The sequence below is a fragment of the Leopardus geoffroyi genome, chromosome C1 (assembly GCF_018350155.1).
Source record: "Leopardus geoffroyi isolate Oge1 chromosome C1, O.geoffroyi_Oge1_pat1.0, whole genome shotgun sequence".
NCBI lineage: Eukaryota > Metazoa > Chordata > Mammalia > Carnivora > Felidae > Leopardus > Leopardus geoffroyi.
This window is the reverse complement of record NC_059328.1, coordinates 162,562,197-162,576,175: the sequence shown is the minus strand read 5'-3', so window position 1 is coordinate 162,576,175 and position 13,979 is coordinate 162,562,197. Positions and strand designations below refer to the sequence as shown.

At 39.9% G+C, this 13,979-nt stretch overlaps 1 protein-coding gene across 1 annotated transcript in view; it reads left to right on the top strand.

Moving 5' to 3' along the window:
* Positions 1-13,979, top strand: part of SP3 (Sp3 transcription factor) — a 60,695-nt gene that overhangs the window by 167 nt on the left and 46,549 nt on the right. The window contains exons 2-4 of the mRNA XM_045480238.1: positions 571-725; positions 1,280-1,402; positions 9,109-10,468. Of these exons, the coding sequence (XP_045336194.1) occupies positions 571-725; positions 1,280-1,402; positions 9,109-10,468 (1,638 nt within the window). The remainder of the gene's footprint in view (positions 1-570; positions 726-1,279; positions 1,403-9,108; positions 10,469-13,979) is intronic.

The following is a 13,979-nucleotide window of genomic DNA, read 5'->3' as shown; positions in this document are numbered from 1 at the left end:
GCCGACCACAGCCAGCCCGGGGCCGCCGCCGCCGGCTCCCGGCCCCGTGTGTGCGACCGAGTGTCTGTGAGAGGCAGAAAGCCGCACTCCCTTCCGCCTCCCTCCCCTCCCGGCCAGCCACCGTCCACCCCTTAAGCCCCAGCAACGCCGTGTCCCTGCCGGGCCCTGGGGCGGGCGGCCCGGTCCGCCGGGAGCGCATCCCCCCGTGTGCGGGCGCGGGCGGCGGGCGGGCGTGTGTGAGTGACTGACGGTGCGAGAGGAGCGAGCGCGAGTGAGAGCGAGCGGCGCGAAGGGAAAGGGGAGGAGAGGAGAGGAGAGGGGGCAGGGGCAGCGCGGGGAGGAGGAGGAGGAGGGAAAGAGGAGGAGGAGGAGGGTTACAGGCAGCGGCGGGCGGGGGCAGCAGCAGGAGAGGAGGAGGGATCCGCCGCCGCCGCCGCCGGGGGGCGGGTGGGGGAGGGGAAGGGGACTCGGTCCGGGCTTTCGGAGTAATTTCGCCTCGGCCCGCGGGCCCCCTCCCTCTCCTCCACCCGCCTTCCTCCCCACCCCCACCCCCCCGCGCTGTGCCTGCAGCTCCCGAAAAGCCCGTGAAACAAGAGGAAATGGCTGCCTTGGACGTGGACAGCGGCGGCGGCGGCGGCAGCGGCGGCGGCCACGGCGAGTATCTGCAGCAGCAGCAGCAGCAGCACGGAAACGGCGCGGTGGCGGCGGCGGCGGCGGCGGCCCAGGTGAGGAGCGGCTGAGCCCCGGCCCGGCTCCCCCCTAGCGCCGCTTTCTCCTCCCCTCGCCTCTCCCCTCCCTCCGCGCCTCTCTCCTCCCCTCCCCCCGCCCCGGGAGCTGCCCGCCCGAGGCGCCAACGCTCCGACCCCGCCCGCGCTCCCCCTCCCGCCGCCTTTTTGTGAGTGTGTGTGTGTGTGTGTGAGTGTGTGTGTGTGCGCGCGCGCGCCCGCGTGTGTGTGTGTGTGTGTGTGTGTGTGTGTATGTGTGTGTGCGCGCGCGAGCGTGAGAGCGTGTGCGCCCTCCCGGGGGTGGGTTCCGGGCGGAAGGTGGAGGCCCGGCGCGCAGCCTGCCGCCCGCCTTCCCGCGGACGGTGGAGCTGGTGTGCGTGCGAGCGGGAGGACTCGAGCCGGAGTCGAGGAGGAGGAGGAGGAGAGCGCGGGCTGGCGCTCGCCCGGGCGCAGCCTGCGAGGACCGAGGCGCACTTCCTGTGCGAGCGGCGGCCCGGCCCTAACCGCCACCCCCTCCCCCTGTCTCCCTCTCTGAACCCGCCCATCGGGGGTAGGACACTCAGCCGTCACCGCTCGCCCTGCTGGCCGCTACCTGCAGCAAGATAGGGCCGCCATCGCCGGGCGACGACGAGGAGGAGGCGGCTGCCGCAGCCGGGGCCCCCGCCGCCGCCGGAGCGGTAAGTCTCGCGCGCGCGGCCCGCCCCCGCCAAGGCCCTGGGCCCGCCATCCCAGGCCTGCGGCGCGCCCGCCTGCCCAAAAGGCCTCCCGGGCGCCCGCGTCTTCCGCGATACGGACGGATCGCGCAGCCGGGGCGCCCTTTCGGGTTCCTTCGCGTGCCTCTGTGGATCAGAGGCCAGCCCCGGCTTTCTCTAAATTGTCACTGTGGCTCCTCGATCCAAATTCACTACAAAATGAAGTCAGAGAGGGCGGGGGTGGAGGACTCCAAAATGGATGTTTGAGCATTTCATATCAGTGCTGAAAACTCCTTCGCTGAACACTACAAAATTTTCAAGCACAGCCTATCGGCCATAGATAGTATCAACTACAGAGGCAGTGTCTTTAGTTTCTAGTGTTTTTGAACCTGGAGCTTTTTCTGCTGCAACTTACTAGATCTTACTGATTTAAATCTTAAATTGCTAAAAAGAAACCAAAAAAGGAATGAAGGTTTAGTCTTTGAATTACCTTTCTGTATGCAGCAGTGAATACTTTGTGAGTGCTTTTTTTTAGTGGCCATTCTAAATTGATGAATTTTAGTTTTTGCAGATGACTTAAATTTGTGATTTTTCGTAAGTGGAGTAAGTGAAACATTTAATTCGCGACGGTTGAAATCCGCGAAGTTACTTAGACGATACTTTGGCTTTTGAAATTGAATATGGAATACCAGTGTTAGAAACAAAAGTACATGTAAGGAATTGTATTTACATGCATACTAACGTATACTGTACTTACAGTTGAATATGATTGGCAGAGCTGTATTTCCATTTTGTTATGATTACCGGTCTGATACAATGTGATGGGATCCTGTTTGTAGTGTTTTTAGTTTGGGGGCAGAGGGTGGAGCTGGTCAGTGTGTTTCATGAGTGCTTAATACAAATTAGACAAAATTTTTAAGACAATCAGTTGTGAATTTTATCTGTTTGAATCGTCGCTGTTGTGTTAAACATGTGGATGTGTTCACTTGTTAAATTAAAACCTCTCCCAGTTTTTTTTTTTTTTTTGAGGTGGATTATGGGAATTGATTTGTGTAGAGATATTTTGAATAGTCACTATAGACAGAAAAGTTTGATATTTGGCATAGTCCGCAGGAAATTCTTAGTATGTCTATGCACTAAAAGTGAAGCTAATGTTAAGCTATATTGTTAAATATTGTATTTGTATTTTTAGTGCTTCAAATTATATTGTAGAGGTATATGAGTAGTTTTAATGTCTTGGAAAGTATTTTAGGTTTTGTGCTTTTGTAAGCTGATTAAAATGTAAAAGCATAAAATTATATTTGTGAGAGGCATTGTTACTTTTAAACTTATGGATTGGTAAGCATTTTTTAATGAATTATTCCTCTAGGCCCATAGAGCCAAAACAAATTGTTTATCTTAAAAAAACCACTGTACAAGTAAAATTGTGAAGCAGATTGCTTCTACTTATCTTTTAAAATATTTTCAATTAGAACAAAAACTTGTAACCACAACTTAGCAAGTGTATATAGCTCACTGTTAGGGGAGGGGGAGGGGAGAAGTGAAGGAGGAAGTTATGGGTGAAAAATATGTATATGTATATGTACTTGTAGATGGGAATCTCAGCCCTGGGAGTAGAACACTGTCTCTAGTCTCATCCTCCTGTGACCATATACTTGTAGGGAGCTTGTTTCCTTGCCTCTTTGACTCCTCCTCTCAGTTACCAAATCTCTACTGACATCACATTTCCCGCCAGATGAACGTGAACTAGAATCAGTAGGAGCACTTTTTTCTTTGTATGTTTGGTATGCATGCATAAATTTTTTTCACCGAGTAGAATTAGCAAGACTGGCTTGAGTATGTTTGCCTTAGCAAGTGGGAAAATTAGTTTTCCATTTTAAAAATGAATTTCAGACATGTACATCTCAGAAAATGAAAAAATTTAAGCAATTTTTATGGGCATTTTTTTCTACTTAAAAATGTGCTTAGGTAATCTAACTGTAATCACTCAAATTACTGGGAATCATGAGAGGCCTGTTAAGAGCTTTTGTAGCTGTGCTTTTTTAAAATTTTATTTTGCAATAATTTTATATTTATAGAAAAGTTGCAAAGATAGAACTGAGAGTTACATTATACCCTTCACCCAGCCTCCCCTAATGTTAATATAACCATGTTTGTCAAAACTAGGAAAGTAACAATAATACAGTATTATTAACTAAATTACAGACTTCATTCTCATTTTACTTTTTTCACCACTAATGCCCATTGTCTGTTCCAGGATCTAATCCAGGGTAACACATTGCATATAGTATTGTGTATGAAATCAAGTGGAAATGTACACATAAAATTCAACTTTATGCTAGTTGAGTTTGGTATTTTAAGATTAAAAGGTCATTGAAAAGCCAGTGAGCTACACTGGAGATTTGTTTTAAGTATTTTGAATTTAGAATTTGTTATAATATGTTAGGGGTTCTTTCTGGATCCTGGCCAAGAATGTTTGGTTACCTTCAGACCAGTGTTGAATAGGTCTAATCATAAAGCATTCTCAACTGTAATGTTCCACAGCATGGACTCCCAAAGTTGGTTTGATGTCAAAGCCCTTTTTGTACTTTATTATTAAAAGTTGTTTAAAAATAAATCAAGAAATATAAGAAGTAGACCTTTATGTCACATTAATTTGTCCAATCTGTATTCATGGGAGTTTCTGGATTATTTATTTGCTTATTTCATTTGTACTTCAAGTTGTGATCAGTTAATTGGGTAATTGTTTTTATTTGAAGTTGGTTTGAGTTCTTTAGTGTTCCTTGAAGATTTTAAGAAACTTGAGTCGTTCTTAGTTTCTTTCCACCTTAGCTTCACACTTGTTTTTGTTTCCAGTAACACTTTGTCCTTGCCGGGTTCTGGCTTTCACAAAGCCATTTGTGGGAACTGAGAAGTTAATAATCCTTTCCAAATGCTATGCAATAAGTGCTATGGATTTCCCCCCCCCCCCCCCTTCCACAGGTATTATCTGAGAAGATAGCCTCTTTTTTTTTTTTCCCCCATTCAACTGCTCCTCCCCCCTCCATTTTTATGCCTGGTTGCACTGGAGAAAGCCCTTGTAATGAATTGCTATAGCAACGTCCTAGGGCTACTCTTGGTTTTGGTCCTTTTTACGGTGTGATTATGTGTTTATGTACAAAGGGAGACCTAAGAGTACCTTCAAGTTACAACTTTTTACGATAATGCCAGCTTCCATGTCAGCTTGGTGTTTGTTAGTTGTCTGATAAGAATATGAAGAGTTACTGAGACAAACACTGGTGGATTTTTCTTGAGAGTTATCTTGAACCTAAACCAAATGCTAGTTCTTGCCTGGGTTATGTGTTTTTAGGTCTCTCTTCTTTTGTTTCTGTAGTGTTTCCAATAAGCCTAACATTAGTGTTTCCAATAGCTTAACATCACATGTTTTTACTTTGGTCTCTTGATTTTATGAATCGTCATCTCTTTGAGTGGGGTGCTGCTAATGAAATTTCTCTTACAAATGAATGGGCTTAGTAAAGGCTCTATAGTTCTGAAAGTTTGGGGGGACTTACTGTTGAATTATGGAAAGAAATTGGTTTGAAATTGGGAGTTTTTCATAGAAGACTGTAATATCTCAAGGTCAGTTTTATTGATCCATTCTTTCTGTCATTTTCTTTGCAGCGATTTTAAAGTAAATACTTTTAACTATTCATTCAATAAATATTTACTGATCTTTATGCCAGGGATTGTACTAGGCATTCAAATCATGCTGTGTCCTCATAATCTGAGTAATCATAATGATAGGATTTTAGGATAGTGCTTTATAGCATAGTGGTTTATAGCATAGTGCTTTATAGTTTATAAAGCATAACGCTTTATTTTGATTCTTAAGATCCTGTGAGGTAATAATTTTCCCTTTTTTTTTTTTAAGTTTTTAAAACTTATTTTGAGAGAGCGGGCGTGTGGGCTCTCTCGCTCAAACAGGGGAGGGGGAGGGGGAGGGGCAAAGAGAGAGGGAGAATCCCAAGCAGGCTCTGTGCCCTGTCAGTGCAGAGCCTGAAGCAGGGTTTGAACTCCAGATCGGTGAGATCCTGACCGGAGTCAAAATCAAGAGTGAGTTGCTTAACCAACTGAGCCATTCAGGTGTCCCAGTTTTCCCATAAAAAAAATTTTTTTTTAATGTTTATTTATTTTTGAGAGAGAGAGAGAGAGACAGACAGACAGACAGCACCAGTGGGGGAGGGGCAGAGAGAGAGGGAGACAAAATCTGAAGCAGGCTCCAGGTTGTCAGCACAGAGCCCAACGCAGGGCTCGAACTCAACAACTGCAAGATCATGGCCTGAGCTAAAGTCGAATGCTTAACTGAATGCTTAACCGACTGAGCCACCCAGGTGCCCCCCACCCCCATTTTTAACATAAGAAAATTGAGTCCTGCTTTAAATCACACACAATTCCACAGTTTTAGCTAGAAGTCAGTTCTTTTCTTTATAATGTAATATACTTACCTCCTCCAAACATAATTGTAGCTTAAACCATGAAAGTCTGATAGTTTTCTGATTCAGTGTTTTTCCTCCAATTCTATTAAAAAAAATTAATATTGGTAAATTTTTTAAAATTAAGTTTATTTCGTTTAAAAGATCCCTTTTGCCTGTCTCTTGCTTAAATTATTTGTTGCTGTTTTTCTTCCCTCTGGGTTTGTGCTTCATAAATATTTCTTATGTATGCATTTCTCCTTAGGTTTATTCAAAAAGTTCAGATGCATCATGCTGTGTTACTTAACGTTTGGGGATTTCCCTTCAATTAATGACCTGCATTTTTGGGAAAAGTGGTACCACAATTTATTTTATTTAACTTCTGGATCCTTGGATAGTACTTAGTCAGATTTGTCATTTGAGTAGTTATATTTATTTTCAAGGAATTTCTTGACTAAAAAGCTGTTCACTGATGGTTGATTATTTGCCTTTATTACTATTTTGTAAAAAAAAAAAAAAACTTCAGATGCCATAAATTTGACTTTTTTTAAAGAATGAAAAAAGATAAAATGCCAGTATGATAAAACACTCTGTACCTGAGATACTGTATTCTTTGATATAAGTTGAATAATTGTAAATTTAATGCTGGTCAAAATTCAGAGGTGAACAACAACCTTAGGAAGATGAAGATTGGATATTAGACATATTTTAGTGTAGATTTCAGTATAAAGTCTAGATGTAAATGTCTTTAGATTATTTAAGATGCCAAGAGACTGAACTGAAACATGAATTATTACTCAGATATTGAGAACGATGACTTAAGCTTATAATTCCTATACCAGATAGAAGTTGAAGAATGACATGCAACTTTAATGACTGGTCTTCATTTTAGTAATTTAAGTTTGATAAGTTTAAATGTTTGTATTTAAAAGATGATTATTTTAGTTGAAGCTTACACATTTGTACTGGGTCCCACAGTTTATCTGTCTTTAGTCTCTTCCGCCCTTCTTTCAGTCTCCTTCACTGGGCCTTAGTTTATCTTTATAAAACACAGATCCTGATTGCATCACTTGCTTAAAAACCTTTTATAGCTTTCATTTATTATCTGCAGGATAAAGTCCAAACTCCTTAGCAGGATCTACAAAGCCATTAACGACAGGCCTTGATAAAAATGTCTTGTTCCCCATTACTTTTCTCTATGAATATGAGCCTTTTCTGGATTCTCTTGAACTCCACAAACTGTCCATTCTTTAGAATTTCCTTTTGTTTGTGAATATTTTTTTATGCCTTTATTAATGCCCCTATCTCTCTTTCCTAGATGCCTACAGTGAAATCATAAATTTATTCTAAGAGTACTTTAAATATCTCATGTGATACCTTCCCCCCCCCCCCCCCCCCCAATCTTCTATGTTCCCCTTCTATGGCTAGTGCACACCTATATTCACATAGTAGTAGCATGTATTTCTGTGTCTGCTTGGATAAACTGTGAACCATTTAAAATAGAGAGTGTGTGTTTCATGTGCTTACTCATGCTTATTTCAACTTGGCACATATGCTCAAATGCCTTGAATTGAGTTATTAAACTGTGGTTCATCCATTGAAATACATGCTTTTCAACTATGCGTCTGCATGAGAATTAGGTAGTGAGTTTCTTTAAGAAACTTTTAAAATCTGGTTCTACAATATTTGCATTAAGTTTTGTGGACTGGTTTACACTGAGAGAACAGTATATGTCTTAACCGTTTTTTATGGTCATAGACCTCCTTTGAGAATACAGTGTAACCCTAGATTATCCTTCTGCTCCCCAGTTGTACTTTCTCAAAAAGTTGCTGTGTTATTTTAGAGGATTCAGAGATCCCTTGAAGCCCAAGCATGGGTCCTAGGTTGAGAATGCTGGACTATATTTGCTTATGTTTTCATTGTCTAGTGATAAGCATAGTCATAGGAATTCACATATAGATGGAGAAGGAAGTGGCATAGGAATGACTTTATTTTGAGGGTAATTCATATCAGGTCTTATTCTCTGTGTCTTTATACCCTTGATCTTAGTGGGAGACAAGTTTGGTATGAATTAAAGGCCTAGGTTCTGTAGTTAGACTTGGCCTAGTTTTAAATCCTATCTTGGCCATTTGATAGCTGTGTGATTTTTCTCAGTTTTTCATTTGTGAAATGAGAATAGTGGTAACACCTACCTTACAAAATTGTTGTAAGGAGTAGATGATAATAATCTCATAAATCACTATCATAGTACTTGGCATTAAAAGAACGGCTCCAATGTGAGACATTACCTTTATTTTCTTAAAAAATTTTGCCCTTTCATGTGGATGTGTAAGATTTTATTGCTTTCTGCTTTCCTGTGTTGCTCAATCTGTAAAATATGAGGATGATAACTAAATTCTGTTACATAACAGAATACACAATGTATATGTCTGTCATTTTCCTGCAAACATAAATAGAGTGGTAGATAAAATCATGTCTGTATCCTCCAGCTTTTAGATTCTGGAAAAACCTTTCAGGTGGAGTGACTTTGCCATGTGGTCACAGGGCAATAATCTTTCCTCATTAAAAAATTTTAAGGTCTCATATTTTTTTTGTAGTTCATGGGAAAAGTAAAGAATATGATGGCTTGCTAATGGAATAGTCCTAGCCAAGAGTTTACTCTGGAGGACATTAATATGTGCCATAAAAGGGGAGCTTTAATAGTTTGACTTAAGGTTTATAGCAGTAATACACAAATCTTAATTTTTCTTATTTAGGTGATTTGATAACACTGTACTGGTTATGTTTCCTTTTTGTACACAAATATAATGTACCTGATTTAGTGATACGTATTTTAGTATATATATTTTTTGAACTCCTCAGTGTTTGTGATAATGTTTGGTTTGAGCAGTTCATAATCTTTTCAAGCCACCTGTATTTTTATTTATTTAACTGTATGGATTAGAGATCATAGGTGAGGGAATAGAAGACCAGTTTGTGGTCATAAAACAAAGAATACTCTGAATTTTTTTCCTGCTCAAATAGCATGGGTTATCTTTGTAATAATTAACAAAATTGGAAATAATAGTAAATATTATGGTTTATATAGTACTGTCTCAGTATTTGAAGTCTACTGTGTTACTAAGAGAACTTTTAATTTCAGGTAGTAGGATTTATGTCAGTTTTTAAGATTTTTTTGAGGATTGATTCAAATATTTCACAGACATATATCGCATAACATTTTTTGTTTTCTTTATCCAGACAGGCGATTTGGCTTCTGCACAGTTAGGAGGAGCACCAAACCGATGGGAGGTTTTGTCAGCCACACCTACAACTATAAAAGATGAAGCTGGTAATCTAGTACAGATTCCAAGTGCTGCTACTTCGAGTGGGCAGTATGTCCTTCCCCTTCAGAATTTGCAGAATCAGCAAATATTTTCAGTTGCACCAGGATCAGATTCATCAAATGGTACAGTGTCCAATGTTCAATATCAAGTAATACCACAGATTCAGTCAACAGATGGTCAGCAAGTTCAGATTGGTTTCACAGGCTCTTCAGATAATGGGGGTATAAATCAAGAAAGTGGTCAAATTCAGATCATTCCTGGCTCTAATCAGACCTTGCTTGCCTCTGGAACACCTCCTGCTAATATCCAGAATCTCATACCACAGACTGGTCAAGTCCAGGTTCAGGGAGTTGCAATTGGTGGTTCATCTTTTCCTGGCCAAACCCAAGTAGTTGCGAATGTGCCTCTTGGTCTGCCAGGAAATATTACCTTTGTACCAATCAATAGTGTCGATCTAGATTCTTTGGGACTCTCGGGCAGTTCTCAGACAATGACTGCAGGCATTAATGCCGATGGACATTTGATAAACACAGGACAAGCTATGGATAGTTCAGACAATTCAGAAAGGACTGGTGAGCGGGTTTCTCCTGATATTAATGAAACGAATACTGATACAGATTTATTTGTGCCAACATCTTCTTCATCACAGTTGCCTGTTACTATAGATAGTACAGGTATATTACAACAAAACACAAATAGCTTGACTACTTCTAGTGGGCAAGTCCATTCTTCAGATCTTCAGGGAAATTATATCCAGTCGCCTGTTTCTGAAGAGACACAGGCTCAGAATATTCAGGTTTCTACAGCTCAGCCTGTTGTACAACATCTACAACTTCAAGAGTCTCAGCAGCCAACCAGTCAAGCCCAAATTGTGCAAGGTATTACACCACAGACAATCCATGGTGTGCAAGCCAGTGGTCAAAATATATCACAACAGGCTTTGCAAAATCTTCAGTTGCAGCTGAATCCTGGAACCTTTTTAATTCAGGCACAGACAGTGACCCCTTCTGGACAGATAACTTGGCAAACATTTCAAGTACAAGGGGTCCAGAACTTGCAGAATTTACAAATACAGAATACTGCTGCCCAGCAAATAACTTTGACGCCTGTTCAGACACTCACGCTTGGTCAAGTTGCAGCAGGTGGAGCCTTGACTTCAACTCCAGTTAGTCTAAGCACTGGTCAGTTGCCAAATCTACAGACAGTTACAGTGAACTCTATAGATTCTACTGGTATACAGCTACACCCAGGAGAGAATGCTGACAGTCCTGCAGGTGAGTCTTAAGTCATGTCATGCCATAGATCAGTGATTTGTTAACATGTAGGGATATTTTTTGGTTTAAGGTGTTTTCAGTATCTGGGTATCTTTAAAGGTGATGATACATTTCCCTATGTTTGTATGAAAGGTAGACATCAAAGTGTCTTCCAGATTGTTCTTCACTGAAAAGTTTTGAAGTCAAGGATTCATTTCTCCATTATGCCAAGTATGTTTGTAGTTTTTCTCCAATTTTATATCTGTTTTCACCTTTGATTGGTGTTGATTGGTGGCATTACAGAATTTTTATTTGGCAGGTAAGGTGTCTTGGTTGTGCTTGGTGTGATGTAAGTTACATGTTTTATGCATTATTTTTGGTTGGGGAATTAGGTTGGCATGGTGAAAACATAGCACTGGGAGCCAAGACTGTCTCCCCTACTACCTAGCTGTGATTTTGGCCAAGTTACTTTTTCTCTTGCAAACTTGGTTTTCTCATTATATAAAATGGGGTTGTTGGACTAGGTGACTATATCTAGGGTGCCTTCCAGACCTAAAATTCTTTGATTTTGTGATAGTTTATTCTTACAGGTGTGTAGCTGAGCATTAAATTTAACCATGCTAGATACATGGTTATTGATAGTATGGGTAGAAATCTCGGAAGTCTATTTTTCGAATGTTGTGTAGAAATTAAACAGTTGTAAAAGAGATGGTATCATTATTACTTTAATGTTCTTTAGATAACGTTTTATTGAGTGTTTTCATGTGCACTAAATCCTTAGTTTTACTCTTCTATTTTGTATTTGGGTTATTGTGTTGATTGTACTACTATTATAACCTGAGTGAGTCAAAGATTCCAAATTCTTACATTAGGACACTTGAATTTAATTTTTTGAAGTAATTCCCATCACCATAGATATTACTTTTTTTCTTTGAAGAAATTTGTCATACATGCTTAGAAAATCAGAATTGTTCTGAAGCCTCAGATCTGTACTTGGCAAGACTTTAATTGCATTTGAGCCTCCTGAAGCAGTGGTTTAGAGCAGCCATTATAAAAGCATGGTCTGTGGATCCCTGGGGGATCCCAGAAACCCTCTCAGAGGTCCTTGATGTCAAGGACACCACTTTTCATAATACTGACGTTATTTGCCTTTTTCATCATGTTGACATTTCCCTGATGGTGGCTAAAATGGCTTCTGTCCTGGCAAAAATGAAAGTCGTACCACTTCCAGGCTTGTTGTATTCTTCATGACCATGTGCTTGCAGTTAAAGAAAAATGCTATTTTCACTGAAGAATGACCTTGATGAACCAGTCAAAATAGTTATTTTTACTAAATCTTGACTCGAGTGCTGCATGTCTTTTTTAAAAAAATAGCTTTACTGAAGTACAAGTCACATACCGTAAAGTTCACAATTCACTCTTTAAAGTATATAATTCAGTGTTGTTGTTTTTTTTTAATGTAATCACACTTGTACAGCCATCATCACCATCTAATTTTAGAGCATTTTCATCACCCCGCAAAAAAAAAAAAAACAAAAAAAAAGCAAAAAAAAAACCCATGCCCATCAGCAGTCACTCCTCATTCCCTCCCTCCTCTTAACCCCTGGCAACTGTTAATCTACTTTCTGTCTCTGGATTTGCCTGTTCTGGATTTGCCGATTATTTCAGATAAGTGGAATCATGCATTTTGTGGCTTCTTTGTGTCTAACTTCTTTCATTTAATATAATAATTTCAAGTTTCATCTGTATTGTAGCCTGGGCCAGTATTTCATTCCTTTTTGTGGCTGAATTATACTCCATGGTATAGATATACCTCATTTTACTCATTTACCTGTTGACAGACTGTGTTTCTACCTTTTGTCTATTGTGAATAATGCTGCTGTGAACATTTGAGGACAGTTTTTATGTGGACATGTTTTTATTTATTTGGGGTATATACTAAGGAGTGGAATTGCTGGATTGTTTGGTAACTATGTTTCACATTTTGAAGAGCTGCTTACCAACCTTTTTCCAAAGCGGCTGCACCATTTCACCATTTTACGTTCTTACCAACACCCGTTACTATCTTTTTTAATTTTTTTTATTATTTTTTAATGTTTATTTATTTTTGAGAGAGAGACAGTGACAGAGTGTGAGTGGAGGAGGGACAAAGAGAGAGGGAGACACAGAATCCAAAGTGGGTTCCAGGCTCCGAGCTGTCAGCACAGAGCTGGATGTGGGGCTTGGACTCACCAATGGTGAGATCATGACCTGAGCCAAAGTCGGATGCTTAACTGACTGAGCCACCCAGGCACCCCTCTTTTTGATTATAGCCATCCTAGTGGATGTGAAGTGCTGTCTCGTATTTAATTTGCAGTTCCTGCTATGTCTTTGTAATATTCTTTGTGACAAAATGGGAAGTATGCTTTAATGAAGCAATTTCTACGTCATACTATAAACAAGATGATTATCTTTAAAAAAATTTCTTTTCCAATTGTGCAGTTGTGTGAGTTGCAAGGTGAACTAAATGCTATTTTTGTGAAAGAGTGTTTTTACTTGAAAGAACAACTGACAAACTATGGTTATTGAGAGACTCATGTATTTAAGTGCAAATATTTTCTCAAAAAAAAAAAAAAAAAAAAAAAAAGATTTAAGTGAGCCTATCACTTAAGGAAAAAAGCCTAACAGTATTTGCTACCAATGATAAAATTTGGGTTTTCCAGTGAAAATTAGAATTTTGGAAAACTCAAGTTTATTTCTGTGAACTTGATTGTTTGTTAATAATTACTTTTTTGATGAGATGGATATGATACTAATAAATAGGATTTGATACTGTATTATAACAAAATGTGCCAACATTTGGAAGATCTGTGTGATAACTCAGTGAACCAGTAGTTGTCAGATAACCAGCTCATGTTACAAAATCATGCAGCAGTAAAAAGATCCATTCAAAGTTTGAGATACACCTGTAATAAGTGTATGGAAAGTTTATCAATATGGTTTCAGATTTTACACTGCCACTGACTTATAAGAAATTGCCACTTGTCAAGTTTGATACAGTATCAAAGAATACCCACAATTGACTGAAAGACAAATTATTTCTTCCTTTTCTAGCCACGTATCTTTGTAAGACTAGATATTCTATGCTTCAGCCCAAACCACATGTTGCAAACAGATAGAATGTAGAATTAAGTATGAGACTCTAGTTGTTTTCTTTTAACCTAGATATTCACAAAAATGTAAGACATGGTGTCTCATTAAACTTTTTGTTTATATTTTTGGAAAATCATTTTTCATAAAGTGTTAATTTATGTTGACATAATAATTTACTATTTTTAAACAAAACAATTACAGTTTGTCATAAATTTTAATATGGTAAATATCAAAACATATAACCTACACAAACAAAGTTTTGGAGACTTCAGTAATATTTAAGAGTTTAGAAGGAGTTCTGAGACCAAAAAGTTTGAGAATGACAGACTTCTGAAGATTTAGTTTTTCGAAACCAGTTTTTAAAGCTTGAATGAAGTTAAGGTTGTGGAGATCTGTACAT